Source organism: Schizosaccharomyces pombe (genome assembly GCF_000002945.2).
Source record: "Schizosaccharomyces pombe strain 972h- genome assembly, chromosome: III".
Taxonomy (NCBI): Eukaryota; Fungi; Ascomycota; class Schizosaccharomycetes; order Schizosaccharomycetales; family Schizosaccharomycetaceae; genus Schizosaccharomyces; species Schizosaccharomyces pombe.
This window is the reverse complement of record NC_003421.2, coordinates 2,231,440-2,257,339: the sequence shown is the minus strand read 5'-3', so window position 1 is coordinate 2,257,339 and position 25,900 is coordinate 2,231,440. Positions and strand designations below refer to the sequence as shown.

Below are 25,900 nucleotides of genomic sequence, written 5' to 3'. Positions count from 1 at the left end.
GCATAGTAGGATTGTACGAAAATAGCAGCAGGATGTTTATTTATAAGTGTGCAAATTGAATGAAAAGACATTCCTAATGTTGGTAAACGTAATTCGTTCCGCTAATGCTGCTAAAGCGTAGAGGGTTTGAATAAAATACATTTAAATATTAGCTAGTTTTTCATGAAAGACGATCGATTTAAATAAAAAAATCTGATCTGTTTTTCTATTGCATATTTTTCTCTTGCTTAGATATTTTTTCTTTTTGATTATTCGACAACTTTACTTCCATCGTACTCATTTTTTATATCAAACAAATTTTAATTATTTACTTTCTTGTCTTTTTTTTGTAATTCACCCATTCAGTTTTTTAACTTTATAATTTTTTTTATTCATCTCAATAGCTCATGTTTTCTGCAGTCTCTTTCTTGCCTTCAACTATCCCTCCTTCTATTAATTGATACATATATTTTGCGAGCTGCTGGTATCAACATTAGGAATTACTTAGCAAGACCAACTACGCTGCTTATAAAAGGACCGGCTTGTCTTGATAAAAATTGCATCTGATTACTACTTCGATACTCCTCTCCATTGGGGTTTTTATGGCTTAGTAGTCACCCTTTTAAATATTAGTTTTTTAATAATATTTAAGTATTTTTATTGTGTTTCGTTAAGATTTATATGGTGGTCCTGCAACGTACGCCAGCCGTCTCTCCTGAACCAAACACTACCCTCCGCCAACAACACATCTCGAAAGTGTTTGCGTAGTCCTGAAGTTTGGTTGAAAACAAACGTCTATAGGATTCACATATCGGGAAAACTGTTTAACAATCCGTATTTTTAAATTATTCTCTTTTCTCCCGATTAAAGTCTCCTTCGTGTGAGGCAACTAGGCCTGCTTTTTTCAAGTTTCCTTTGAAAAAAGAGCAAGACCCCATTTGCCTTCTGGACTGCAACAAAAGTTTTTCCTTGATTGTGAAAACAAACAGGCATCGGTTTTTTTTTCCGACTTGTTTTTGCTTCATCGTTTTTTTTTCTCTACTTCTTCTTTTACCTCCCCGTTATTCAATTCTTATACCTTGTGGTAAAAAGAACTTTGACGGTCTTTTATTCGTTTCATATTGCTTTTGAGAGATTCAAAGTTTTCCTTTTTTCTCTTTTATTATTATTATTGCTAATTTCATATAATAACGATCATTTGCGGATACTCCTCGTTTATACCCACCAGCCTTTTTCTTCTCGCTTCTTTCCCGCTTTAAAAAAAATCTTTCCCCTCCCCTTCTTTTTGGAGTGCCCTTGAAGTTTTTTTATATCTAAATCAAAGAAAAAGACTGAGAGAAAGTTATCTTATCCCCAAGAATCAACAGCATCTAGTTCTTTTCTTAAAGTTCTGGCTTCTTCATTTCATCTGTTGAATCGACAGACATTGGTATTTAGGAGCTTTGTCCATTGAGCCTTCTTTACTTTGTCTTAATAGACGTACTGTTTGCAAAGGGTTTTATACAGTGATTTTAGCGTGAAAAAAATTAAGAGCTCTTCGGTTTTTTCCGAGTTTCAAAATTTATTGTATATTCCTTTCTCTTGTATTTTGGGTTCATCATTTGTGGCATTCTCCGTTTTACACGCATCTGTTAGTGCATTACTTTCTTGATATTTTATCGCATTGGAGTAGATTTTGTCTTACTTAAATTTTATTTCAAAGCTTTGGCAAATCATCTGCTTACCTTTATTTCCTTTCTTTCTTTTTCATTACAGTCTTTTACAGGGAATTCCTTCCTTTTTTTAGAAATTTTCTTTCGTTAATATCTACCCATATATCGCCATTTATAAACTTGACGCTTATCCACCCTTACATACGGTTATCGTCATTTCAACCTGTTAACGGAGTGAATTTCTTTTAGATAAGTCACTTTGATCATTCACGGAGTTTGCTTATCTTGTTTGTTGAAGCTTTTCTCTTTTAGTGTTTGTATTTCTATTTCTTTTCCTTTACTTTTCTGATATTTTATTCCATCCATTAATTGGTTCTTTTTTCATTTTGGCTTACAAGAGCGGATAAGCATTAAGTCATCAGTCCCTCTTTTCAGTTCCTATTGAAATTGTTCATTCTTTTCTTTTTTCTGTTCGTTATTCTTTAACTGGGAACTCCTTTCACCATATTTCTAATTAGTCCTCATTCCTCAATCTATTTACAAGTTTTAAGCATAGTAGAAAATGTCTGGAAATAATGAAAATGTTTCAGGTATTACTGGTCATGATGCTGTCTCGGATGATCAGTACGCTTACGATTCAGAGGTTTATGATGACCAAAATGCATACCAACGCCAGCCTGCTGATGCGTATTCCAATGAGGAGTTTTTGGATCAGGCTGACTACGATTCTATGTATGGAGAGGGTTACAATGGGTATGATTACCCTACTGGTGTAACTGAAAGTTATGGAGATGAATACACTCCTGTCGACACCGCCTCTTCAGGTATCAATCAATATTCCACTGAAAAAGGAAAATTTACTCGTCCTTCAGATGAATACGAGTCTGAGTATTCAGATTACAATGCTCAGCCCTCAGATGCCAACAATTTTTACAATTTGAGAGGCGATGGTAGATACAACGCTTATGATCCTAGTTCCGATTCGTTGGCTAACGTCTACAACAGTGTGCCTTACGGTAGCAGTCCGTATGATTTTAGCAACTCTTCTTTTGTTGGTAATTCGGGCTCAGGTACCCCATTGGATGGCGATAGTGGTTCATTCTATGCCGATAGCGCTAATCTCACAAATCGTGAGCCTTATCCTGCCTGGACTCCTGAAAACGAACTCCCTTTAACTAAGGAAGAGATTGAAGACATATTCATTGATCTAACCAATAAATTGGGTTTCCAACGCGATTCCATGCGTAATATGTATGATTTTTTTATGTGTCTTTTAGATTCTCGTGCTTCTCGCATGACTCCAGATCAAGCACTGCTTACGCTTCATGCCGATTATATTGGTAGTGATATTGCTAACTATAAAAAATGGTATTTTGCTTCTCAGATGGATCGGGAAGATGCAGTCGGTCTTGCTAATGTTGGCATTTATGGTGGTAAAGTTACTTCTATCAAAGAGAAAGGAAAGTTCTTTTCTCGAAACAAAAAAGCCCCTAAAGTTGTTAAGCCTCCAAGGAAGTCTCGCTTCAAGCGCAAGAAGAAAAAGGAGCAACCCGAGGAGGCGGAAGACGAATACATTGATGTTAATACCGATGATTCTTTAGAATCCGCCGAATATCGTTGGAGATCTCACATGCGCTCAATGACTCAATTCGAGCGTGCTCAACAAATTGCATTGTGGCTTTTGTTGTGGGGTGAGGCAAACAATGTTCGTTTCATGCCTGAGGTAATAGCCTTCCTTTTCAAATGTGCTTACGATTATATTATTTCACCTGAGGCACAAAACGTCACTGAACCAGTTCCTGAAGGATATTACTTGGATAATATTGTTTCCCCACTCTACCAATATATGCACGATCAGCAGTTTGAAATTATCAATGGGAAATATGTACGTCGGGAACGTCCACATGACCAGTTAATTGGATACGATGATATTAACCAACTTTTCTGGCATGCTGAGGGTATAGCACGTCTTATTTTTGAAGACGGCACTCGTCTTATTGATATTCCTGCTTCTGAGCGTTTTCATAGGCTTCCAGAAGTTCAATGGAATCGTGCTTTTTATAAAACTTATTATGAATCCCGTTCTTGGTTTCATCTTATTACCAATTTCAATCGTATTTGGGTCATCCACTTTGGTATGTTTTGGTATTTTACTGCTTTCAACTCTCCTACTCTTTACACAAAACCTTTCCATCAGCGCGATGGTCCCAAGCCAACAGGTGCTTCCCAATGGGCTGCTGTTGCTTGTACCTCTGTTGTTTCTTGTATTATCATGGCTGCTGCTTCTTTGTGTGAATATCTTTTTGTCCCCCGTCGTTTCCCTGGATCAAAACCCATTTGGAAGCGTTTATGTATCATTGTTTTAATCGCTATCATTAACTTGATTCCTATCGTCTATATCTTCGGTTTCTCAAGTAAGCATCAACAGCGTAGTGGTCGACGTATCGCTGTTGGTGTAGTTGCATTTTTGATGTCTATTGCTACATACGTCTACTTTTCTCTTGTACCTCTACAAAGTACATTTGGAAAATTGTCCGTGAAAGATTCTCGTAAATACTTGGCAAACAAGTATTTCACTTCAAATTTTGCACCATTAAAATTTGATAACCAAGCACTCTCTGTTATTATTTGGGTCTGTGTTTTCACATGCAAATTTGCTGAATCTTATTTCTTCCTTACCTTGTCTATCAGAGATCCTATTATTGTTTTGAGTACCATGCGACCTTATCTTTGCTCTATTTATTGGGCGGGTAGCAGATTATGTTTTGTCCAACCAAGGATCATTTTGGGTATCATGTATTTTACTGACTTGATTCTCTTCTTTTTGGATACGTACCTTTGGTATATTATTTTCAATACTATCTTCTCTGTTTTAAGATCATTCGTCTTAGGTATTTCGATCCTCACACCATGGAGAAATATCTTTAGCCGTATGCCCCAAAGAATTTATGGTAAAATTTTGGCCACGAATGACATGGAAATTAAGTACAAACCTAAAATTTTAATTTCACAAATTTGGAATGCGATTGTCATTTCTATGTATCGTGAACATTTACTTTCCATTGATCATGTACAACGTCTTCTGTATCATCAAGTTCCAGCTGAAGAAGGACGTAGGACTCTTAGAACCCCTACGTTTTTTGTCTCTCAGGACGATAATATTGTTCACACTACTTTCTTCCCTGCAAATTCAGAGGCAGAGCGTCGTCTTTCTTTCTTTGCACAATCTTTAGCTACTCCCATTCCAGAACCAGTACCTGTTGACAACATGCCTACTTTCACTGTATTGATTCCTCATTATGCTGAGAAAATTCTTCTATCATTGCGAGAAATCATTAGAGAAGAGGACCAGTTGTCTCGTGTCACCCTTTTAGAATATTTGAAACAGCTTCATCCTGTTGAATGGGACTGTTTTGTGAAGGATACTAAGATTCTGGTAGAGGAAAATGCTCCATATGAAAATGATTCTGTCTCTGAAAAGGAAGGTACATATAAAAGTAAAGTTGATGATCTTCCTTTTTACTGTATTGGTTTCAAATCTGCTATGCCCGAGTATACGTTACGTACCCGTATTTGGGCTTCCTTAAGAAGTCAAACGTTGTATCGTACTATCAGCGGTTTTATGAACTATAGCAGAGCTATCAAGCTTTTATATCGTGTTGAAAACCCCGAAATCGTTCAAATGTTTGGTGGTAACACAGATCGTTTGGAAAGGGAGTTAGATCGCATGGCTCGTCGAAAATTCAAGTTGGTTGTCTCAATGCAACGTTATGCAAAGTTCACAAAGGAAGAGTATGAAAATGCCGAATTTCTTCTCAGGGCTTATCCTGATTTGCAAATTGCTTACCTTGACGAAGATCCTCCTGAAGAAGAAGGTGCGGAACCTCAATTGTTTGCTGCTTTGATTGACGGTCACTCTGAAATTATGGAAAATGAACGTCGTCGTCCGAAATATCGTATTCGTTTGTCTGGTAATCCTATTCTTGGTGATGGTAAATCTGACAATCAAAACATGAGCTTACCATTCTATCGTGGTGAATATATTCAACTTATTGATGCTAATCAAGATAATTATCTTGAAGAGTGCCTTAAGATTCGAAGTGTTCTTGCTGAGTTTGAAGAAATGGAGACCGACAATGTTAACCCCTATTCTGAAAGTGCTCGTGAAAGAAATAAGCATCCTGTAGCTATTCTTGGTGCTCGTGAATACATTTTCTCTGAGAACATTGGTATATTGGGTGACGTTGCAGCAGGCAAAGAACAAACATTCGGTACTCTTTTCTCTCGTACACTTGCGCAAATTGGCGGTAAACTTCATTATGGTCATCCAGATTTTCTTAACGGTATCTTTATGACTACACGTGGCGGTGTTTCTAAAGCTCAAAAAGGTTTACACGTCAACGAAGATATTTATGCTGGTATGAATGCTATGCTTCGCGGTGGACGTATCAAGCATTGCGAGTATTTCCAATGTGGTAAAGGTCGTGATTTAGGTTTTGGCTCAATTTTGAATTTCAACACAAAAGTTGGTACTGGTATGGGTGAACAAATGTTATCCCGTGAGTATTATTACTTAGGTACGCAGCTTCAACTTGACCGTTTCCTTTCTTTTTATTTTGCTCACCCCGGTTTCCATCTTAACAATATGTTTATTATGCTTTCTGTTCAACTTTTCATGGTGGTCCTTATCAACTTAGGAGCAATTTATCACGTTGTCACTGTTTGTTATTACAACGGTAATCAAAAGCTTAGTTACGACACTAGTATCGTTCCACGTGGTTGTTATCAATTGGGACCCGTTTTGTCTTGGCTGAAGAGATGTGTTATTTCAATTTTCATTGTGTTTTGGATTTCGTTTATTCCCCTTACTGTGCATGAATTAATTGAACGTGGTGTTTGGAGAGCTACAAAAAGATTCTTCAAGCAAATTGGTTCTTTCTCCCCCTTGTTTGAGGTTTTTACCTGCCAAGTGTACTCTCAAGCTATTACCTCGGATCTTGCATACGGCGGTGCTAGATATATTGGTACTGGTCGTGGTTTTGCTACTGCTCGTTTACCTTTCTCCATCTTGTATTCACGCTTTGCAGTCCCTTCAATTTACATTGGAGCTAGATTTCTAATGATGTTGTTGTTTGGTACTATGACTGTTTGGGTTGCGCACTTGATCTATTGGTGGGTGTCAATCATGGCTCTTTGTGTTGCTCCATTTTTGTTCAATCCTCATCAATTTGATTGGAACGATTTCTTTGTTGATTATAGAGAGTTTATTCGCTGGCTTTCGAGAGGTAATTCTCGTTCTCATGCCAATTCATGGATCGGATATTGTCGATTAACCCGCACTAGAATAACTGGTTACAAACGTAGGGTACTAGGTCAACCAAGCGATAAAATTTCAATGGATACTCCACGAGCAAAGTTTACGAATGTTTTCTTTAGCGATGTGTTAATCCCTGCCTTGTTAGCTGCTGGTGCCATTATCCCTTACTTCTTTATCAATTCTCAGCCTGGAAATCCCATGTTTATCACTGATCCAAATAATCCAAGCCCATATGTTCATGACACAAAGACAGGTACTAATCCCATTTTGCGACTTGTTATTATCTCTCTCATTCCTATTGCAGCAGGCTTTGGTATGTCAGGTTTCTTTGGTGGTATGGCTTGTTGTTTGGGTCCAGCCTTTGGATTGTGCTGTAAAAAGTTTCCATCTATTTTTGCTGCAATTGCCCACACGATCCAAATTTTCATCTTCATTGCTATTTTTGAAGTCTGCTGGTTCCTTGATGGATGGTCATTACCCAAGACTGTGTTGGCCTTCTGTGCTGTTACTGCAATTCATCGTTTTATCTTCAAAATTTTAACACTATTATGTTTATCTCGTGAGGTCAAACAAGATAGTGCTAATATTTCTTGGTGGAGTGGTAAATGGTATGGCAAAGGATATGGCTATCATGCCTTTACTTTGCCTGCTCGTGAATTTGTCTGTAAAGCCATAGAACTTAATTTGTTTGCTACTGATTTCTTCTTGGGTCACTTATTACTGTTTTTTATGCTTCCTGTGATTTGTATCCCATATATTGATCGTTGGCATTCAGTTCTTCTTTTCTGGTTGCGCCCAAGTCGTCAAATTCGTCCTCCTATTTTCTCTACCAAGCAGAATAGACTGCGGAAACGTATTGTTCGTCGTTATTCAGCCTTGTACTTTTCAATTTTGGTAATATTCCTTATTCTTATTATTGTTCCATTGGCAGCTGGTGCAGAAATCCGCCAAGGATTAACTGCTTCTGAGGCTGTTGCCAAGGGTGCTGTTGGATGGAACCAAACTAACTCTTCAATTGGTAGCGGTATCATTCAACCAAGGGACACGAATTATACTGCTAATTATTCTTTCTGGTACGACAGATACCATTTCGAATTCAATACCACTTACTAGATGGGATTATTAGAAAAATCATTTAAAATGAATTTGAAAAGATGCGCTAGTTCGCTATTATATTACACTGATGTTCTGATGAGCTTTCGTCAAGTATCTCAGCAATTTATTAATTTTATTTGTTACACTCATTTCATTCATACATTTCAGCATGTGCTTGGTCCCATCTCTTCGACTTGAGTTATTGAGCTCTGAAGGATAAAAGCAAAGCTAAAGGGTTAACCGTTTATCATTTTTTACTCATACCATCTTTCTATCTACGTTACATTTGCTATTTCACCATTTACAAGTTTGAGATTGATGAGTTTTGTTACAAGCCTTTTCAGGTTACAGTTTGATGGGCTAGGATTTTATGCATATATATACATTTCTTCATTTATCTATATACAAATGAATAAGAATTCCCATTGGTTCACAAAACTTTTACCTATATTATTGCTGGTCAGTTAATGGATATTTGTTTAAAATATAAGGTGATGTAATTGTGTAAAAGTATTGAAGTAGATTATGATACCGTACATAAATTGATCTTTTGGTTGAATACTTATTATCTAGTGAACGTTTAATTTAGGTTTTTCAGATCAATAGAAAGTTTGAAATAACCACTCTAGTGTGCAATTCCATTTCTCTTTTGTATCACACAAGTGGAAGGCTGAACAACTAATCAACTTAATCGTAAAAGTTATCAGACGCCCTATCCTTGTATTAGTTATGGATATCTGAATGGACTCATGATTACAAGATTACGAGCGTCCTTTCATCCATTTGATATACTAGTTGTCAAAACGATATTAGAAACTATATATGTGTACAAAATTTTATTTTTAACATATCATTTTCATTAAAAATCATCAATTTGAATTTCTTTTTATTTTAATTTTAAATCAGTTTAGTAGTTACCGTGCAGTGCGTAAATATTGAAAATTGAATCTAGGCTCATTTAAAGCGTTTTACTAGCGATAAATATAATAATGAAACATAAAATAACACGCACTAACTTGTTACCGCAGTCGAATGAAATGGAGTGAAAATAGGAAAGAATCCTTTTGTGGTTCGAATACCAATCTGGTTCTTGAGACAAACAAATCTATTAGGTTTTTATATTTTTATAGTAATGGTACAGCTATTCGGTGGGGCTCTTTGTGCTGATTTCCCTCCTAAATTTCTCGATGCTAGCGTTTTGCGTCAGATTCCTGACAACCAAGAGGTGTTTTTGCAAGATTCCAAGGAAAACCTAACAGTGATCATTGAGCTTTTGGAAAAAATTGAGAAGCCATTTGATGGAAGTGTGGCAGCTTACCATTTCAATAGCATTGCATTCGATAATGATGCATCTCAAAGAGTAATTTGGAGAGACAAAAGTCTTGGTGAAGACGACTTTGAGGGCATGAGAAGCGAAAAGGCTAGTGGATCTTCTGTACAAGGTTGTCAGAGGGTCCTTGAAAAAGGAAAGCGAAATCCTGAATCCGCTACCAATGTGGCAATCTTCGTGAATGTGATAACTTTGATTGACTTTCAAACAGATATCGTAATCTCCGTAAATGCTCCTTTACCTAACACTTCCTCAGTTCCCTCTTCTGTTGAAAACATTCCCCCTTCTGATCAAAGCATCGTTCGCGCTGCTCTCGAAACAATACAGCGAGTTACTCGATCTCTTGTACTTGTCGATAAAACAGTATTTGCTTAAAGGATGATGGACATAGGCAAGCAAATTAACTAGCCCACAACACTTAATTAAGATTTTCATCTAGGGAAATACTTTTCAAGTTTTATTTTTCTTTATCCGAAAGGAATTGTTTCTCTTATTTATAAAAACCGGTTATTCCAACTTGTATGAAGGGTTTTAATAAAAACATCTGATACTTGATAACCGATTAGCAATGGTTTTCACTTTTTCTGCTATTATTTTAATTTTCCCATTCTTCCATTGTTAATAGTATAAGTTTCACTGTGTCTTTACAGTTTAATGTTTTATGATTTGAGAGTACAACGTAAAACGCTAGTTTCCAAAGAATAACGGAAATTACAATTTCAAGGTGTTTTGATTGTACAGCTTTTGTCCTTTACACTGCCGCTGTAGGACAGTGGTGATTAAAACAAGTTAATCATAAAGAATTATTAAACATTAAAATACTTTCTAATTGTCCCTAACTCCGTGCAAGTAAAGAACAAATATAGCGAATGAAACAATCTTTATGATTGAAACCTGTAAACGACTGACTAGAAAATACTGAATAAGAATTACCAAAAGATAGAAGATCTCTTCATTGAGAGGAGCTTTTCCACCCTTTGCAATAAAGAAAACAAACATTTAGGATATCATCATACGAAGAAGAACAGAAAAGAAGTAAAAGACAGAAAGTTCATCCCCCAAGACGGGTTCCTTTTCCGGGGAAAGAAGAAAAGGTCGACAGAGGTTCCGCAATGGGGAGTTGAGCATGCGACAGTTGATCAAAAGAGTGATAGTTTTTTACCCAAGACTGGAAGATTGGGTCCACATTTTGAGCCCAGCTTTTTAAGGGGATAGAACCAAGCATGAAAGGAGTACAATACCCCATAACAGCTCCGGATGCATGCCCGATAAAGCTAGCTTTTGGAACCAATATGGTAGTCATAATTAGGTAAATAATAGGAAAACAATATGCAGGAATGCTGAAAAGATTAAAAAAGCTGATTCTAAAAAATAAGTTAATAAACCGCCATCATTTAAAAGACAAGAGAGGTTCGACGTTTGCAAAAAATCATACAAACCAGGTTGTTTCTTAACATTGTGAGGAAAGAAGACGTGTGGAAGTATGCATCTGCAACCATAATTATAAGAAATGCTTACAATCGTTGTGGAGAGTGAACACAGGAAGCAGAGATAAAAGCAAAAGCCCATCCACTAAGTCCAGCAATAGAAACGTAATCTTTTCTCAAGAAAAAATGGTAGACAATTAAATGCATAATACCCGGGAAAAGAGTGTAAGGAATGACCGTCACCAAAATGCACGCCAAAGTGCCTTGCTTCTTTTCAAATTGAGACATTGCTGGCAACAGGGATACAAAGTTAAATACAATATGCAACATTGAAAGATGAAGAGTTACATAAGTTATAATTTCATACACTACTCTCTCCGTTATTAATTAAAGTACCAAGGAATTTTAACTTACGCTGCCTTTTTTGCAACAATCCTATCCAGCTAAGAGACAGAACCCCCGTGGATATTCCAAAGAAGGAAAGTGCATACACCAGAATGGCGATATAAGTTATTATTTGCGTCCATATCGGTAATTTCAGAATGAACTCCTTTGATCGTCCTAGAATCATGAAAATCATCGAGAAGCTACTAATTTAATATCCGTACAATTTTGATTTAATAAATTTTTCAAAATTAGTTCAAAGGGGACTGAAATACGATCTGGATACGCTAATGCGGCATATGGTTCACGAAGGAAGATCCGGTCACCTGAAGCGAATATGAGAGCTCGCCTTACGTTTGCAGACAAACCAAAGGAAAGCCAAGGGTTTTATTCAAAAATATTGGTTTTATTTTAAAATCGCACGCTTACCGTGTGGAGTGTGAGCTATTTCTACTCATTAGCACAAAAAACAATATAACCGGTTTAAGAATATATATGAGAAAAGAATTATGACTTTTAGTCGTGATTCGAAAACGAATAGCACTTTAAAAACAATTAAAAATTCTAGATATAAGAAGTTGTAGCTTCCAATTTCAATGCTAATATTATATTAGAAATATCAAATTTTTCAGGGGTGGTAACGACTAGGGAGATCGATGTCAAAGACAATATGAGTGAAAAAACTAGTCATTAGTATAAATTTCATTGAGTCTAAAACTGTTTAAGTCAAGGTCGTTAAGGCTGTTCGGTGCAAGCAATAAACGACTCGAAAACACATAATAATGGTAATTTAAATGGCACTCAAAAATCCGTCGAAAAAGGTTCATTAATAAGTCTTACAGCATAAGAAGGACCACACAACTGACATTCTTTCAAAATGTTTTTTTCTGATGCCAGTTTGTAAGTTTTTTCTAGCATACAACTGCGATGAAAAGCATGCTGACAAGGAAATAAAACAAATGGTTCGGAAAAAAGAGGTTGGTTGCAGTGCCAGCATGATTCATTGGGCTCCAAAACAATGTACCTATTACGCATATTTTCAGCGTTAGTTTGTATTTCATGCGCAACTTCTGATGCTTGTCCGATTTCGAAGTCCAGCTGTTCAATTCTTTTCATGCAATGATCCAGTTCATCACACACATTATCACTTAAATCGTCCAGTTTTATATCTTCTGGCAATAGGCGAATAAGCTCGGGAAGTTGTAAAACCTCGGAATTCTCTAAAAATCTCAAGGTTTCTTTAATTCCACTTTTTTTGGAAAACATATATTTTGCAATAGTCTGCCACAAAGTTTTTTTCAACACAACATCTTCCTCTGGAATATTTGCTATCGTAGCAGCTAATTCACAATCATCTGCTTCTAAGGCTAATTCCACTCCTTGGCTATACAGCTTCATAAGCACCAGAATTTTTACTGCACTTCTCCGACAGTTAAATTGCAAGCATAATCGAATTCCTAAATCCATATCGTACAAAGGATGATTTCCTTGCTGTTCAATATAATTCATTAAGTAAGACTCATTAGAACTCGAATGACAAGCGTAAATGCAGAACAATGTATTATGAATAGATGGATCTACGCACCCCAAAACACCAGTAACGTATCTAAGGTATCTTATGGCCGCATTTTCCTCTACCGGTACGTGAGAACGCTGATTATAACTCAAGAGGGATGGTATCAATGCATGTACGTCCAAATCTGTTTGACGTTCCCAAATGCTGACAGTTTCATTCGGTCGATGAGTTAAAAGGGCAGTCGCATGCTGAATGAGGGTTTCTTGACTGACGCCTTCATTTAATGTCTCCAACGCTTTTTCATAGTTCTCTCTTTGTACCCAATAGTGCATTATGTAAGACTGGTCTTTCATAACGGTAGCAATTTGAAGTAACTGTTCTTCCTTACCATAGTTATTAGCAAGATTATAAGCTGCTTCACGATTTATCTCATCTTTGTATTGATTAAGAAGAGTTGAAAACTCCCGTTGAACCTGTTGGCGCTGTTGCATTACATTTTCAGGAAATAATTCGAGACGCTCTTTTTCATCAAGAGAATTCAATTTGGCCAGCATTAACTCTAAAAGCCAGTTAACTAACAACGATTTTTGAATTTTCATCTAATATATTATGTTAGAAATTTAAAGTTTTTTGTATTGGTGACTTACAGTGCTCTTATAAGATCGAAGCTTCTTCCACAAATATAGCCTCAATACATCCTTTTGATTTAATTCAATAAATTTTAAGGCTACCTCTTCCACAGATTTAAGCGTTTCTGCGTACAAAGTGGCAGCACGCTCGTATTCCTCGTGTTCCATTAAAAATTCAGCATACCCAACTAATACCGTGTTCCGAACTTTAGCAGTATTCGCACACTCAAGTGCTTTTTCAAAATCCCCTTTCTCTAAGAACACAAGAGACGCTTCTCTTGTTTCATTGTTAACAACTAGCTCGTGAAGGCTATCGGTGGTATACAACCAATATGTATTTTTTTCATGGTCACAACAAAGCCCCAAAATCTCTTCATGTGGAGAAAGATTGACTCGTTGCTGATATGATTCTTTTCCGTTAACTCTATTTACAATGTAAAGAGTATCGAGATCGAGAAAAGCAAGATGAAATGAGGTTAAAATCATATTCATTTCCACAGTGGGGACAGACAGCTTAGGAGATTCATTAAATTCATAATCTTGAATATCTGGATTAACAGGATTCATAATATCTAAATAAATAATTCGTTTACTCGTCTTTAGGGCTAAAGTATAAGGCTCCGCTAAATTTTTTGGAAATGGAGAGTATGAGAAGCATTGGGCAGTTTCTTCTTCGGAAAATGAAAGTATTTCTTAAATCATGTTAAAAAAAGTGATAAAATCGTATAAAAACTAAACGTACCCTTCATAGACCCCTGAAAAGCAGGAGAAAAATACAATTGGTCTTTGCCCCTAGATGTCTTTGGCTCGAACCTCAGTATCCGTTTGTTGGTAACTATAGTCATTGAATCATCCTGAATGTTTTTTAAGATTCCCATTGGAGACTCCATAAATGGAAATGAATATAGGGTATTGATGGACTTTTCGATTCTTTTGAGATTAGCACTGTCCAAAGTGAGTACTAATTCTAAAAGAACTCCAGATTTAGATGCAATTAATAACTCTAAAATATTTCCTCCATTTAAGTTCCATTGAACAGCCTCCACGGTATGACCTTTTAGCTTTGTCAACACGCGACCTTGGTGTGAAGGTGTGAATAAACAATTATCACCAGCAGTTGTAGTAACAAAAATGTAATGTCCAGAAGGATCCAAAAATATTTTATAAGTTAAACCAAGTGCTAGGACTTTTTTTGGCAATTCAATATCTAACGAAGGTCAGCAAGAACAATGAAAACTGGTTAAGTATGTGCTTACCTATAATGTCCTCTGGGCGCTCTAAATCAACAATCATTAATTTATCACTAGTCAAGGCCATTACAAGGATGTTATTTTCGACTGCAAGGCATCTTATTGAAACAGGGAACTGCAGTTGCACCTTCTCTAAGGAAAATACACCTCTTTGCTCCTTTTCGGGATTATCAGCTGTGTATTCCAATTCCGCATCTTCTTGAATATCTGAATCTTCAGAAGAATTAGGATCAATCCAATCCTCGGCCAGACTCATTGTTCAATGGGATTGCACGCGTATCAATAGAAAATGAGATGAATTATTATAATTCCGCTGCCAATATAAATTAATTTACCAATATTTAAAAAAATAATTAATAGTAATTAATTGTTTCCTATTTCGCTAGTTACAGTCGCTACAGATACACACCCTCTATTTTTGGCACATGGATAATGGAGAGTGAGTCATGATGCTAGACTTGCGAAACTAGCATATGAATGAACGAAGTTGCTTAATGGAATAAGTTAATCAAATTGATAGATATTACTAGTTTTTTATTAAAAAAAGCATACATATTTATATGTAAATAAATAAATAAATATATATATATATATATATATATGTATATAGGATTGACTATTCTTTCAATAACTATTGATGCCAAAAAATATATTATGTACCAAAATAACAAAAACATTACGTTAATCATATAAAAGATGATCTAGAATTAAAGATGAATGGTCAAAATGTCGGAAACCGAAAAAGGTGTTTCACACTGCGGACATGTACTTGTTTTATGCTCATAAAAAGGTTCCATACAATTAGAACAAAAGGCATGACCACAGTTTGGAATGAGTTTAGATTTCCAATTAGAAAAGTTGCACACGGAGCATTTTAACATTCCTTTGTATACTTGAGCCTCTTGTGTTTCATATGCCTGGTTTATAAGATGAGACTCTTTCTTATTATACGAAGCTTTTATGGATAAAATAGTATGCTCTTCTTGCAAATGAAACAACTTCTGATGCATGATCATAAGCTTTTCCCCAGATTTTTGAACAGACTCTATAAGATCTTCAAGTTTTTGAGTAAGTTTTGTTTGCTTAACTTGTAAGTGCTTATCTTCTGTTAAAACTTCGACCGAGTGTTTCCCGTAGATTTCCTTTATTTGTTTATAAACTTCCAATTCAGCTTTTAAAGAGGATTCATATTTTGTTAGCGCATGTTCTCGCTCTTGCAACTTCCCTATATAATCATGTTCTTTATTTTCGGCCAGTTTAAGAGTTTTCTTCTCTGTCATAAGAATGTCCCGAGCTTTCATGGCAGCAAAATATTTTTGGGTGGCACGAGCCTTTTCATAATGCATTTCCAAAGCTTTTTTCTCCTTCGTTTCAAGTTCTTCATATTTCTTCAACAAACGAGATTGTGATTGATCAAATGCTGCATACATACTTGGGAGTTCAGCCTCCAAACAACTATTATTTTTTATTAGTTTTTCCAAAGCTGAAGACGCAGAAATTTCTTCTTTTTCATCTAGGACATTATTCATCTCACCAGTCTTAGACCTTTCAATACGATCCCATATGCACAATCGATTTGAATAACCTTCTAGAATTGCAACCCGAGCGTTTGACAAGTTGCTTAATAAAAGCATCATATCGTCAAAAAATAGATTGTTAGTATATTGCATTTGTTGTTTCGCCACTAGAGAGTCTCGTTCGTTACGAATTTGGGTTAAAGATGATTCAAGGGTTTTAATAAGTTGTTGTTTCTCTTTTACACATGCCAATTTTAAATCAATAATATCCTTCTGTCGTTTCGTCCGTTGAGAAATAAAAAACTGAATGTCCTCAAACAATGAAGAGAGGTCCCGATTAATGGATTCGATTTTCTCTTCATTTGAAGAAAGAACCCCCTTCAGCTCTAAATAATGGGGCTCTCTACTCACTCTTTCATCCGTTATACCCATAATGTCGACGTACAATTGTGCTGCACGAGTTGATTTTTGAGAAAGTTCATCCAATTTGGAATTTATATTTGCTTGCATCAAATCAGCTTGAGATTGAAAATTGTTTTTTAGTTTTGAAATATTATCATTATCATTTAAACATCCTTCCCCATTTTCGAGAATTGCTTTTGGTTCCGAAGCAGGGATATCATCAGCGATATTTTCAATACTTCTTTCGGAAGCACTAGTAAGCTGATCTTGCTGCACCCGTTTCCATTCTAATTCAGCTGAATTCAAAGCTTCACGAAAGAAGGAAAGTTTCCTTTTTAGGAGTGCCAACTTAAGTTGGCTAGTACGGTAATTAATCATACTTGTAAAATGAACCTGGCGTTGGTCTATCCATTCATGGACGTTTGGAGTTTCTTTTAATTTAAAAGAACCAAATTTAGCTAACTTTTGTAGAGTAGGTTCATGGGCTTGAAAATAGGAAGCATACTTATTCAAATAGTTTTGCGCATCTTTGATTAAACTGAACTCAGCAAGTGACAAATCTAGTGTCTGTAAATTATCATCAGGTTGATATAAAGAAGCAGTGATTTTCTCTAGTTCTTCAAATGATTGTTCATGATTTTCCAGAGCAGCAGCAACGTAATGATCAAGTTTCAAAACTAGAGATTCCCAATACTCGTATAATTTCTTTTCCAAAACAGTGAGATGCTCATACTCTCTAGATCTTCGCCAAGCTGCTTCCTTTTGAAATAACTCTAAGTCATCTTCTTCTCCGAGGTCTAAACGACGCGTTTCTTTTTCGCTGTGAATAAGACGTCTTCTTTTCCTCGATTCATTCACAACGCTCATTCCACTTCAAAAAAATTCCTTTTCTATTTTATAATTAAAATAAAGTACTTAGGATCAAAATATGTGCTCATTAACATTCACTAAGCCAATTCCTACGGTTAATGAGTTTTTTCAGGTTATCTGTACATGGTAGTCATGTCTCGTTAGTGAGTCAAATAGATTCCTCGCTATAATAATATGTTTCTTTACCTTAGTTATGCCTGTCTTTAAAGTCGCCTACGAAGTAGTAATTTGTATAATATAATTAATATTGGCAATGACAAAATAAACATTAGCTAACGACAATGGCTTCTTCAATTCCTTCGGTGGTTATCTAAATTGCTGAATTTATTCTACTATTCATATTAGTGTAAAGTATTTTCTTGCTTTATCTGTAAACTATAGCTTACATTTCCAGCGTTTTATAATAACTAAGTTTGTTCGAGGCTGACCCTGATTATTTCTACCTTTAGTTAATTTTATATCTTACTCAATCATTGCGACTATAAAACTTTTTACACATATATATTAATCTATTCAGACGGGCTTGCTTGGTTTCGTTGTACAGTTATACCCAGGATATAACCTCTTTATTAAAATATTACTGGTTCATGGACAACAGGCAAATGTTTGTACAAACATATGCGCACTGCCACATAATTTTTGAAATTCATGCAATTGAGTCGAAGTTACAGTCTAAACAGACTCAATGAGCTCGCAAATATTAACCTCACCTACAAGTACGTTTTTTTAAGTAGTAGGGCTTTCCACTAATGTTTTACCAGAAAAATCAATGTCAAGGTTTGCCCCTAAATTTACAGCCCGTAGAGAGAAAGTATCGGACCAAAAAGAGGTTGTTCATGAAGAAAAAAATCAACCCCTCACAGGAAACGAAGTAGAAACATCCGCTCAGCTGTCTCGTGATACTGCCAATGCTGATATTTCTAGTCCGGTTGTGCAAACAGTAGTTCACAAAGAGGCAACTGAAAATCCCACAGCTTCATCCTATAGAAAAGATGATTCAGTGAAACAAAATGAAAAACTTTTGCATTCAAATCCTACTTTTAAAATTTCTAAGCCAACGGTTCTTGAGCAGCCGTTAAATGCTATTGAGCATTTGTCGCCTGAAACCGATTTATCCTCTTCAGCCGAACAGCAATTTATGAAGGAATTAGATTTGTTTTTTGATGAGAACATTCCCCTTTCTCAGCTCAGTGCTGTTAGTGACGGAAAGGCGGATTCTCCGGCTACAAAAAAGTCTCGCCGTTCATATAGAGGTACGTAAATAAAGGGTTAATCTAAAATGCATTATTTAATAACATCATAGAATCTTCTTTGAAAAGAAAAAGTCAATTGATATTGGAAAACGTGGGTACCGACGAGAAAATCATTAACATAAGTGAAACCAAAATGTCTGCTTTATGTGATGATCCTGGAATTGGCCGCAAAAGTCAACGATTTATCGAATTAGAAAAAATGCTTTTTGAGGAAAAACGAGCAAAGAGGATTAAAAAACAAGGAGCAAGTACTGCAAGCTCTAGTCGAGAAGCGTCTTTAGATTCTACCATCAAACAGCCTTTGAGTGCCAGTCTTCTAGAATCAAGCGAACCGAAAGAGAAAGAAGAAATAGTAGGAAGTTTGGAAGAAGAGGGTACGGATGAGTCTGCTTCTCTCGAAGATAGTCTCTCTCACCCAACAAAGTCTATTCTTGATCAGTTAGCAGATAAAATGGAAGTTGATGGTTTGAATAACAACTCCAATTACTCTGCAACTCCTCGTACGCGAGTTGTTAATGGCCAAATTGTTCTGGATGAAACCTCACTAGAAGTCGACCGTCATGAACGTGATTTTGTACCAGCAGAGGAACGCGAATACGTTGAAGAAAATTCTTTAAGTCGTCGGGTTACAAGTGCTACTTGGGGAAATAGGCAGAAACCTGAGAAATGGAACGCTATGGATACTGAAAAATTTTATAAGGTATGGAGGAATTGCGCTCGTATTTACTGACATGGCAGGCTCTATCACAGTGGGGAACTGATTTTGCTTTAATTGCTAATATGTTTCCAACTCGTAATCGTCGACAGATAAAACTAAAGTTTAAACAAGAAGAAAGAAGAAATCCTGCACGTGTTAATCAAGCTTTGAAAATTAAAAAACCTATTGGTAAGACATTGTGTGAGTACTCAAATAATAACCATTTAAATTAGATATGGAAGAATATAGTAAAGTTTCAGGAAAGGTGTTTCGTCCGGTTGAAGAAATGGAGAAAGAATTGCAAAAAATTCGTGAAAATTTTGAAGAGGAAAGACGTCGCGCAATTGAAGTTGCAGAACAAAGACAGCTCATCGTCAACCATGAGCTAGAGCAAGAAAAGAATGCGCCTTCTCCAACCGACGATAAGTCTTATGTATTTGAGGACGGAGTCGAGGTAGTCGGGCAAGTGGTTTAATTTCGTTTTGTTTTTGTGGTTTGATCAATTAATTTTTGTTATTTGTTTTTTTTTTCTGTTTTTAATTTTTCTTTAGATCTTTTTTGAAGTTTTCTTATAGAGTTTAATTGAACCTATTTATTTAATGTCGCAAACATTTCACCATATATATCGTATATTTCACTAAACTGATGTATATTTGTTTCTAAAGATATATTAAGCAAGAGTTAAATTAGGATATATCAAAACAGTTCATTGAGAAAATACTAGTTTACTTATTGCTAGTTTGTCGTGAAAATTTTTATTCTTACATTCCGTTTAACTCGCTTTTTATTTTAAAGATTAAGCAAGCGAGTAAGAGAACATTGGGTTACACCTAAATTTGTATCCACGAGTAGTGAAGTGTCTTTAGCCAAATAATTGAAAACAATCGTTTTCATTCATATGGGGAAAAAGGCTCGTTTTAAAGAAGCAAGACGTCTTCAAAAAAGAAATTTAAATAATGCTATTGGTTCGTCAAGTATAAATAGCCAGAATTCTTTAACAAACGACAAAATTGGAAAAGGGAAGAACAAAGGCCCCACTGAGCGATATGTACTCCCATTTGAAAAAAACAATAGATTTCTATTATTGGGAGAAGGCAACTTTTCGTTTGCTTTTTCATTATTGCTACATCATGTATCATCTGAGGGGTTTGTGTTAGCTACCAGCTATGACTCTAAAGAAGATTTAAAGCAGAAATATCCAGATGCTGCTGAATACATCTCAAAAATAGAAATAAATGGGGGAAAGGTTATGCATGAAATTGATGCAACGAAACTGCATCTGCATAAAAAGCTTAAGACACAAAAATTTGATACTATATTTTGGAATTTTCCTCACTCGGGGAAAGGAATTAAGGATCAAGACCGCAACATTTTGGATAATCAAAGTAAGTTTGAAGTTAAAGTTTTTTATTCGTAAATAATTTAAAAAATAAATTTGGAAACGCCGTTCATAATAGCTTTTATTACTTTTAATGAGACATATCTCGAATATCGCTAATTAATTCTAGAAATGCTTCTTGCCTTTTTTAAAGCATCTAAATTCCTTCTGTCAGAAAAAGGCGTAATTGTAATAACTTTAGCGGAGACCAAACCTTACACTTTGTGGAATTTGAAAGGTTTAGCCAAGGATGCAGGGTATACGAGTCTGATGACTGAAAAGTTTGACTCTTCTTTTTATCCCGAATATTCACACAGAAGAACTATCGGTTGGATTGATGGAATCAGCGAGAGATCGCCATGGAAAGGTGAATTGCGAGATTCACGACATTATTGCTTTGTGGTGAATGGAAGTAATATAAAGCCTTACAACCAGAGGAAGGAAAAAAGGAAGCGTAGTGAGCTCTCCGATGATTCAAGTGATTCTTCCTAAGGTTTTTATCCTAAGTGAATTTGAGAATAGCAGAAGATACTGTATATAGTAATACTGAGATTGGCTGATGTCAATATCGACTACCAACGTGCTTTTTTCAACGCCATATATTAATCTACATTCCTTTAAATCTTCATTAATTAATTAATTTATTTACGAATTATATCTTGTAATGACAAATTCTAGACGGCATATATTTGAACGCATATGTGCTAAGGCTTTTCAGTCCAGTTTAACCTGCTCGATTTTTGGATTCACTGTACTGCTTATCTTATATCTATTAGATTGGAAACGGATTGCCCAAGTTCCAGGACCTAATTTGCTAAAAGATTTGGAGTTTCAACGAGCTTGGAATGACCTAGAGTATATATCAAGTTTGCCTCATCCCTATAATTCCAAGCAAAATGAACATGTTCGATCCTACATACTAAAAAGTATGCGAGAGCTGGAAGCTACAAATCAATCATATATTACAGTTATCGATGATACTTTAACAAACATTACTTTCGAATCGACTGACAACGATACTCTTACATATTTTGAAGGAGATAACATTCTTGTTAAATTCGAAGGGAAATCGAAGGATTTGTTTCCCATACTCCTGTCAGCACATTTTGATTCTGTATCCACTGGCTATGGTGCTACTGATGATGGTATGGGAGTTGCAACTGTGATGGCGATTGCCCGATATTATGCTAAAAATCAACCGAACAGAGATTTGATAATAAACATAAACAATGCTGAGGAGGATTATCTTTTTGGTGCTAAAGCTTTTGCTTCCCATAAACTCTCAAAAAACGTTACTGCTTTCGTCAATTTGGAAGGAGCCGGTTCAGGTGGAAAAGCGATGCTTTTTCGGTCAAGCAATGGACATGTCAGTAGCGCCTACTTCAAAGGAAATCATTATCCCCTCGCTTCGATATTAGGTAACGACTTTTTCAAGAGGGGTGTCATTCGAAGTCAAACTGATTACATTGTGTATGAGAAAATGCACAATCATACTGCAGGCTTAGATATCGCTTTTTATGAGAATAGAGATATTTATCATACAAGGAAAGATGACATTAATCACCTAATGCCCAGTTCACTTCGACATATGATGTACACTGCGTCGAATGCTGTTAAAAATTTACTCAACGACTCTAAGTCAGACTTAACTAAATTTCGTAAACCGATGTTTTTTCTTGCTTTTGGAAAGTATTGGCAATTGAATTTACCTATATATCAAGTTTTGAACATAATTTTCGCTGTCATTTGCCCGATTGTTTTATTATTAACTTTAATTCGCTTTCCTTCACTTTACGAGCAGCTCAAGAAGCCTAGATATACTGTTTGTTTCGTTGTTTCCTGTATTTTTGTTTCCATATTTGATACCTTGACCGTATTATTGTTAACATGGATAAATCCTTATGTGATCAATTCTCATACCGGTTTAATCCTTGCTTTATTTTATCTCACAAACTTAATTGCTTTGGCGTTTTCATTTAGGGCGGCTGCGACTCACAGTAAGCTTTCTTCTGAAGACCTTAGTTCCATCGAAATTGTTTTTATCTGGTACGCTCAAATTTTATGGTACTTGGTTTTTATTGTTTCGGTTATTTTATCCATTTACTTTCAGCTTGGTTCTACATATTGGGTGACGCTTTCATACCTTTGTACTTTTACCTGCTGTATAATGACGATAATTCGAATTAATTACTTTGTAGACAATGTAGTAACCACACAAACTACTCATGAAGAAGACGCACTGATTGGCTCCTCTATTAATACTAGTAGTCATCAGCACTATGGAAGCACGTTGAATTCTACTCCTCATCGTCGAAATTCCATAGCATTGTCAAATAGAGCACATGTAAAGCTTATTGACAACATTTGGACTGTCATATATTTTATTTTTAACGTTCCGTTTCCAGTATTTCTTTGCTACGATATACTCGTTGAGACTATTTTACCAGCCGGTAGTCAAACTTTGACTGATTCAGTTTTTTCCAGCAAGCTGTATAAGTTAGTTATTTTTGTTGTTTTCTTGTCTTTGGTTAACAGTGGACCTTTCATATTTCGTGCCTTGTCAAAAAAGTCGCTTGCTGTTCTTACTATGCTTTGGATTACATTATTTGTGCAGGCTTTATCAGTTAATCCGTTCACCGAGTCTGCACCACTTAAGCTTTCTTTTGTTCAGATGTATGATATGGATCGTATGAACAATACCGTTTATGTTAAAAACATATCACCTTTCACTCAAGATGTCTTGTCTTTAAATCCACACTTTTTATTTTCCAATGGATCTTGTAACACCTCACTTTGTTACTATGAATCAACAGATCCTGATTTTGGAGGGTTGAAAACTCCAATGTCCATTCATATTGAACGAGAAAAACACCAGCTGGACATAAGTATAAACTCCGGTAGTAAATGGTGTTATGTTGATTTTAATACTTCTGTTTTTTTTGAAGCTATAAATGGGAATTCTATTAGTGGAATGTATTCATCCGTTCGCATGGGGCAAAGATCATTCTACGCTCCTTACACTTTGAACCTTACAATTACCGAAGTAGTCAAAGCGGAAGTTACTTGTTTATACGATGATATACATGAAGGAATTATTCCCGCATACAACACTTTTGTAGAACATTTACCAAGTTGGGTAGCTGGAGTTAAAGCAAGTACTGGGTTGCTTAAAGTGAAGTCTTCAATTGTTATATAATAAGAGTTTTGCATGAAGGAAGGCATGCAGCAAACATTCAGAACATTACAGACTGTTCCTAAGAAATTATTTATTCGGAATTTCAGGTAATGGCTTTCTTATCTTAATTGGTTGGGAAGAAGCTTCAACATTCTGACTACTCAAGAGAGAGTTATCACTGTCAAGGAATTTGAGGTTTTGTATAGGAGATTGTTTGATAGGTGAACAATAATCCCTAGGATCATCACTTACAATTCGTCTGATTGAACGCGCCCTCTCGAGAGATCTCGTTTCATGTGATTTTTGAACATGGAGGTCATATATCCTAGTGCAATAGTTTACAGGAAACATTCCTGAATTCCCAAGTTTTTCTGCCTTACTATTTACCTTCTCGCCCATGTACCAATCCGGTCCAAGTTGTTCGCTCACCTGAATGACATCCCCTGTGTGCAAATCGAGCTCTTTTTCATTCCTTCCCGTAAATGAATAAATTGCTTTGACGAAAACTGTTTCCTTTTTCGATTTTCTATTGGTCAGCGTATTTAAAAAAATTTTTTTACTCTTTAAACTTACCTTTTCGGAGTAGAAAACGGTGTTGGTGATATTTTTTCAGTATTAGTGGTCTTAGTAAATAACTTACTAAGTGATGGATCCATGGGTGATGCAAGAAATTCATTTTCAACGCTTCTTTCGCTACTTTGGATCTTTTTCTGAGGCGTCAATGAGTTTTGAGAGTTGAATATTGTATTTAAAATACCAGTCGACTCTTTAAAGAAGTTTAGCTCATAAACAATTAGTTCTGTTAATTGTTGGTACTGATCAGCCTCAACGTCTTTTAATGCGATCATCCGATTCTTTACTTGCTCGGTGGATTCTTCGAACTTGTACAGCGCCAGGCGAATATCTTCTTCTAAACGCGAATCTTCCTTCTTTTCTTTAAAAGACTTTTGTAGGAGAGATTCGTATGCTTGTCTTCGGCTTTCCAATTTTTTTCTTGCAGAATGAAAATCCTTGGCTTGTACTAGATAACGTTTTAAAAAATCGAGATAACATACTCTCGCTTTGTATGCTAAAGACGTTTGATGTTCTCCAATCTTTAGATTGGCTTTTCCTAATTGCGACAAGGTGATCCCTATGAGTTAATAGAGGCAGAAGGCTTTTCTTACCTACCATAGCTTGAGTCTTGTGGTAACTCTTTTGAATGATTTATCATCACTTTCCCTAGATTTTCACAAGCAAGACATTTTTCTTTATCCTCACCATCGACCTTTTTTACTAATTATTTTGTTAACAGTAAAATAATTGTTTTGGCGTCAATGTATCTCTACTTACAAATTGAATCAATCCATATTGTCGTTGCTTGAAATAGTTTAGATAGTCCTACATTATGTTAAGAAACTTTGTCTGCAGCATATTTACTCACCTTCTTCTCGAATCGCTATTTCTTGCTCAAGTTCAAGAAAACTATCAGGCAAGTGTGCTCTTTGGTCTCCCAATGGCTAATAAGGTCAGTAATACAATTCCTTTCTTTTCGTTCGTTGTTTTGAGTATTTTGAACAAACACTACATCGGCTCAGTTTCACTCGCCATGGAAAGGTATACTCACTTTTTCGTTTCTAAAAAAAAGGGGTCAATAATCTTCATAATCTGCGTAACCTTTCTCCTTCTTAATATTTCCTTACGTCCAAGAAAAAAATCTAGACACCATTTTGATGGTTCATCGACCATACGCATGCGTTGTGCTCAAAAGTCTTTACAATTAAGCATAAACGATACTTATAGAAAAGATAATTTACTTCTTTGCTTACTAAATCACTTCAGCCGTGTGTGTTAAAGGATCAATATCTCTACCGAGAAGGTTCTTATATAAGCGATGTTTGTTTGTTTGTTTACCCAAAATTTTGGAAGCGGAGGGGATGCGTTTATTATGATGTTGAACGTAATGAAATACATATTTTTTTTTCTTAAGTGTGTTAAAAATAATTGATTTGAGGGAAGCTGTTGTTACGTCGAAGGTTTATCATTTTTT

The 25,900-nt window shown here is 35.8% G+C and overlaps 9 protein-coding genes and 10 long non-coding RNA genes across 19 annotated transcripts; 9 read left to right on the top strand and 10 right to left on the bottom strand.

Moving 5' to 3' along the window:
• The first annotated feature begins 201 nt into the window (after positions 1-201).
• SPOM_SPNCRNA.7684 lies at positions 202-562 on the top strand. Its single transcript, NR_197020.1, has one exon. It is a non-coding gene; the product is annotated as a non-coding RNA (long non-coding RNA).
• On the bottom strand, positions 207-555 carry SPOM_SPNCRNA.7685. The gene has a single exon (NR_197021.1). It is a non-coding gene; the product is annotated as a non-coding RNA (long non-coding RNA).
• Positions 563-687: 125 nt separating the features above from the next.
• On the top strand, positions 688-8,481 carry bgs4 (cell wall and secondary septum 1,6 branched 1,3-beta-glucan synthase catalytic subunit Bgs4). Its single transcript, NM_001023491.3, has one exon. The coding sequence runs from the start codon at positions 2,194-2,196 to the stop codon at positions 8,059-8,061; it is 5,868 nt and encodes a 1,955-aa protein (NP_588501.1). The 5' UTR covers positions 688-2,193; the 3' UTR covers positions 8,062-8,481.
• On the bottom strand, positions 2,042-2,401 carry SPOM_SPNCRNA.7683. The gene has a single exon (NR_197019.1). It is a non-coding gene; the product is annotated as a non-coding RNA (long non-coding RNA).
• On the bottom strand, positions 6,753-7,863 carry SPOM_SPNCRNA.7682. The gene has a single exon (NR_197018.1). It is a non-coding gene; the product is annotated as a non-coding RNA (long non-coding RNA).
• A 164-nt stretch (positions 8,482-8,645) lies between the features above and the next one.
• On the top strand, positions 8,646-8,847 carry SPOM_SPNCRNA.7681. The gene has a single exon (NR_197017.1). It is a non-coding gene; the product is annotated as a non-coding RNA (long non-coding RNA).
• A 287-nt stretch (positions 8,848-9,134) lies between these two features.
• mog1 (Ran GTPase-binding protein Mog1) lies at positions 9,135-9,979 on the top strand. The gene has a single exon (NM_001023490.3). The coding sequence runs from the start codon at positions 9,176-9,178 to the stop codon at positions 9,746-9,748; it is 573 nt and encodes a 190-aa protein (NP_588500.1). The 5' UTR covers positions 9,135-9,175; the 3' UTR covers positions 9,749-9,979.
• Positions 9,980-10,096: 117 nt separating this feature from the next.
• Positions 10,097-11,492, bottom strand: rbd2 (Golgi rhomboid protease Rbd2). Its single transcript, NM_001023489.3, has 3 exons — positions 11,215-11,492; positions 10,892-11,168; positions 10,097-10,737 (listed from the first exon to the last, which is right to left on the bottom strand). Exons 1-3 carry the CDS (start codon positions 11,378-11,380, stop codon positions 10,425-10,427), a joined length of 756 nt encoding a protein of 251 aa, NP_588499.2. The 5' UTR covers positions 11,381-11,492; the 3' UTR covers positions 10,097-10,424.
• Positions 11,493-11,691: 199 nt separating this feature from the next.
• On the bottom strand, positions 11,692-15,027 carry pep3 (ubiquitin-protein ligase E3). The gene is made up of 4 exons (NM_001023488.3): positions 14,586-15,027; positions 14,072-14,536; positions 13,348-14,021; positions 11,692-13,299 (listed from the first exon to the last, which is right to left on the bottom strand). Exons 1-4 carry the CDS (start codon positions 14,833-14,835, stop codon positions 11,986-11,988), a joined length of 2,703 nt encoding a protein of 900 aa, NP_588498.1. The 5' UTR covers positions 14,836-15,027; the 3' UTR covers positions 11,692-11,985.
• On the top strand, positions 11,765-13,388 carry SPOM_SPNCRNA.1277. Its single transcript, NR_150144.1, has one exon. It is a non-coding gene; the product is annotated as a non-coding RNA (long non-coding RNA).
• A 158-nt stretch (positions 15,028-15,185) lies between the features above and the next one.
• brl1 (histone H2B-K119 ubiquitin ligase complex (HULC) subunit, ubiquitin-protein ligase E3 Brl1) lies at positions 15,186-17,493 on the bottom strand. The gene has a single exon (NM_001023487.3). The coding sequence runs from the start codon at positions 17,363-17,365 to the stop codon at positions 15,287-15,289; it is 2,079 nt and encodes a 692-aa protein (NP_588497.1). The 5' UTR covers positions 17,366-17,493; the 3' UTR covers positions 15,186-15,286.
• Positions 15,209-17,483, top strand: SPOM_SPNCRNA.1276. The gene has a single exon (NR_150143.1). It is a non-coding gene; the product is annotated as a non-coding RNA (long non-coding RNA).
• Positions 17,494-17,864: 371 nt separating the features above from the next.
• Positions 17,865-19,830, bottom strand: SPOM_SPNCRNA.7680. Its single transcript, NR_197016.1, has one exon. It is a non-coding gene; the product is annotated as a non-coding RNA (long non-coding RNA).
• On the top strand, positions 17,985-19,935 carry bdp1 (transcription factor TFIIIB complex subunit Bdp1). The gene is made up of 5 exons (NM_001023486.3): positions 17,985-18,084; positions 18,130-18,621; positions 18,672-19,321; positions 19,360-19,507; positions 19,552-19,935. The coding sequence occupies exons 1-5, from the start codon at positions 18,054-18,056 to the stop codon at positions 19,791-19,793; spliced, it is 1,563 nt and encodes a 520-aa protein (NP_588496.2). The 5' UTR covers positions 17,985-18,053; the 3' UTR covers positions 19,794-19,935.
• Positions 19,933-21,226, bottom strand: SPOM_SPNCRNA.1275. The gene has a single exon (NR_150142.1). It is a non-coding gene; the product is annotated as a non-coding RNA (long non-coding RNA).
• Positions 20,183-21,279, top strand: bmt5 (rRNA (uridine-N3-)-methyltransferase Bmt5). The gene is made up of 2 exons (NM_001023485.3): positions 20,183-20,703; positions 20,827-21,279. The coding sequence occupies exons 1-2, from the start codon at positions 20,217-20,219 to the stop codon at positions 21,186-21,188; spliced, it is 849 nt and encodes a 282-aa protein (NP_588495.1). The 5' UTR covers positions 20,183-20,216; the 3' UTR covers positions 21,189-21,279.
• An 8-nt stretch (positions 21,280-21,287) lies between these two features.
• erm2 (aminopeptidase) lies at positions 21,288-25,887 on the top strand. Its single transcript, NM_001023484.3, has one exon. The coding sequence runs from the start codon at positions 21,361-21,363 to the stop codon at positions 23,890-23,892; it is 2,532 nt and encodes an 843-aa protein (NP_588494.1). The 5' UTR covers positions 21,288-21,360; the 3' UTR covers positions 23,893-25,887.
• SPOM_SPNCRNA.7679 lies at positions 21,388-21,655 on the bottom strand. Its single transcript, NR_197015.1, has one exon. It is a non-coding gene; the product is annotated as a non-coding RNA (long non-coding RNA).
• Positions 23,959-25,579, bottom strand: mug137 (BAR adaptor protein Mug137; the record flags this gene model as incomplete). The annotated part of the gene is made up of 7 exons (NM_001023483.3): positions 23,959-24,397; positions 24,445-25,003; positions 25,042-25,146; positions 25,204-25,251; positions 25,295-25,370; positions 25,478-25,487; positions 25,554-25,579. 7 exons carry the CDS (start codon positions 25,577-25,579, stop codon positions 23,959-23,961), a joined length of 1,263 nt encoding a protein of 420 aa, NP_588493.1.
• Positions 25,888-25,900: the final 13 nt, after the last annotated feature.